The sequence below is a fragment of the Haliaeetus leucocephalus genome, unplaced genomic scaffold (assembly GCF_000737465.1).
Source record: "Haliaeetus leucocephalus isolate CR32 unplaced genomic scaffold, Haliaeetus_leucocephalus-4.0 Scaffold416, whole genome shotgun sequence".
NCBI classification, from domain to species: domain Eukaryota; kingdom Metazoa; phylum Chordata; class Aves; order Accipitriformes; family Accipitridae; genus Haliaeetus; species Haliaeetus leucocephalus.
This window is the reverse complement of record NW_010972852.1, coordinates 5774-6187: the sequence shown is the minus strand read 5'-3', so window position 1 is coordinate 6187 and position 414 is coordinate 5774. Positions and strand designations below refer to the sequence as shown.

Below are 414 nucleotides of genomic sequence, written 5' to 3'. Positions count from 1 at the left end.
TGTCCCCCTGTAGCCCCTCCATGATCCTGTGCCGTACGTGAGGACACGGGGGGGGGACACACACGGACACGGGGTGACGGGGGGGGGGCTGCTGGCAGCCCCAGCCTCCCCCATACCACCTCTATAGGTGTCCCCTCTGTGCCCCCGCCCCATGTCTTCTCTGTGAGCCTACCCTGCTGTTGGGGACACTAATGGGGGGGGGACACAGGGTGACAGAGAGGGTGCTGGCACCCTCAGCACCATAATCCCTCCATAGCCCCGCCCCCCCCATAGTCCCTCTGTGTCCCCCTTGGGGACACTGCATGGGGGGGGACACACACAGGGTGACGGGGGGGGTGCTGGCACCCCCATGCCTCCTCTGTGTCATCCCGTAACTGCTCCGTGTCCCCGCTTTGCCCTTGGGGACACCGGGGG

At 66.9% G+C, this 414-nt stretch overlaps 1 protein-coding gene across 1 annotated transcript in view; it reads left to right on the top strand.

Annotated features, from left to right (window-relative positions):
• Nucleotides 1-20: 20 nt before the first annotated feature.
• The window catches only part of LOC104835895 (transcription factor p65-like), a gene marked incomplete at its 3' end in the record, with an annotated part of 3514 nt that continues 3120 nt past the window's right edge, over nt 21-414 (top strand). Inside the window, exon 1 of the mRNA XM_010574131.1 lies at nt 21-33. Within this exon, the coding sequence (XP_010572433.1) occupies nt 21-33 (13 nt within the window). The remainder of the gene's footprint in view (nt 34-414) is intronic.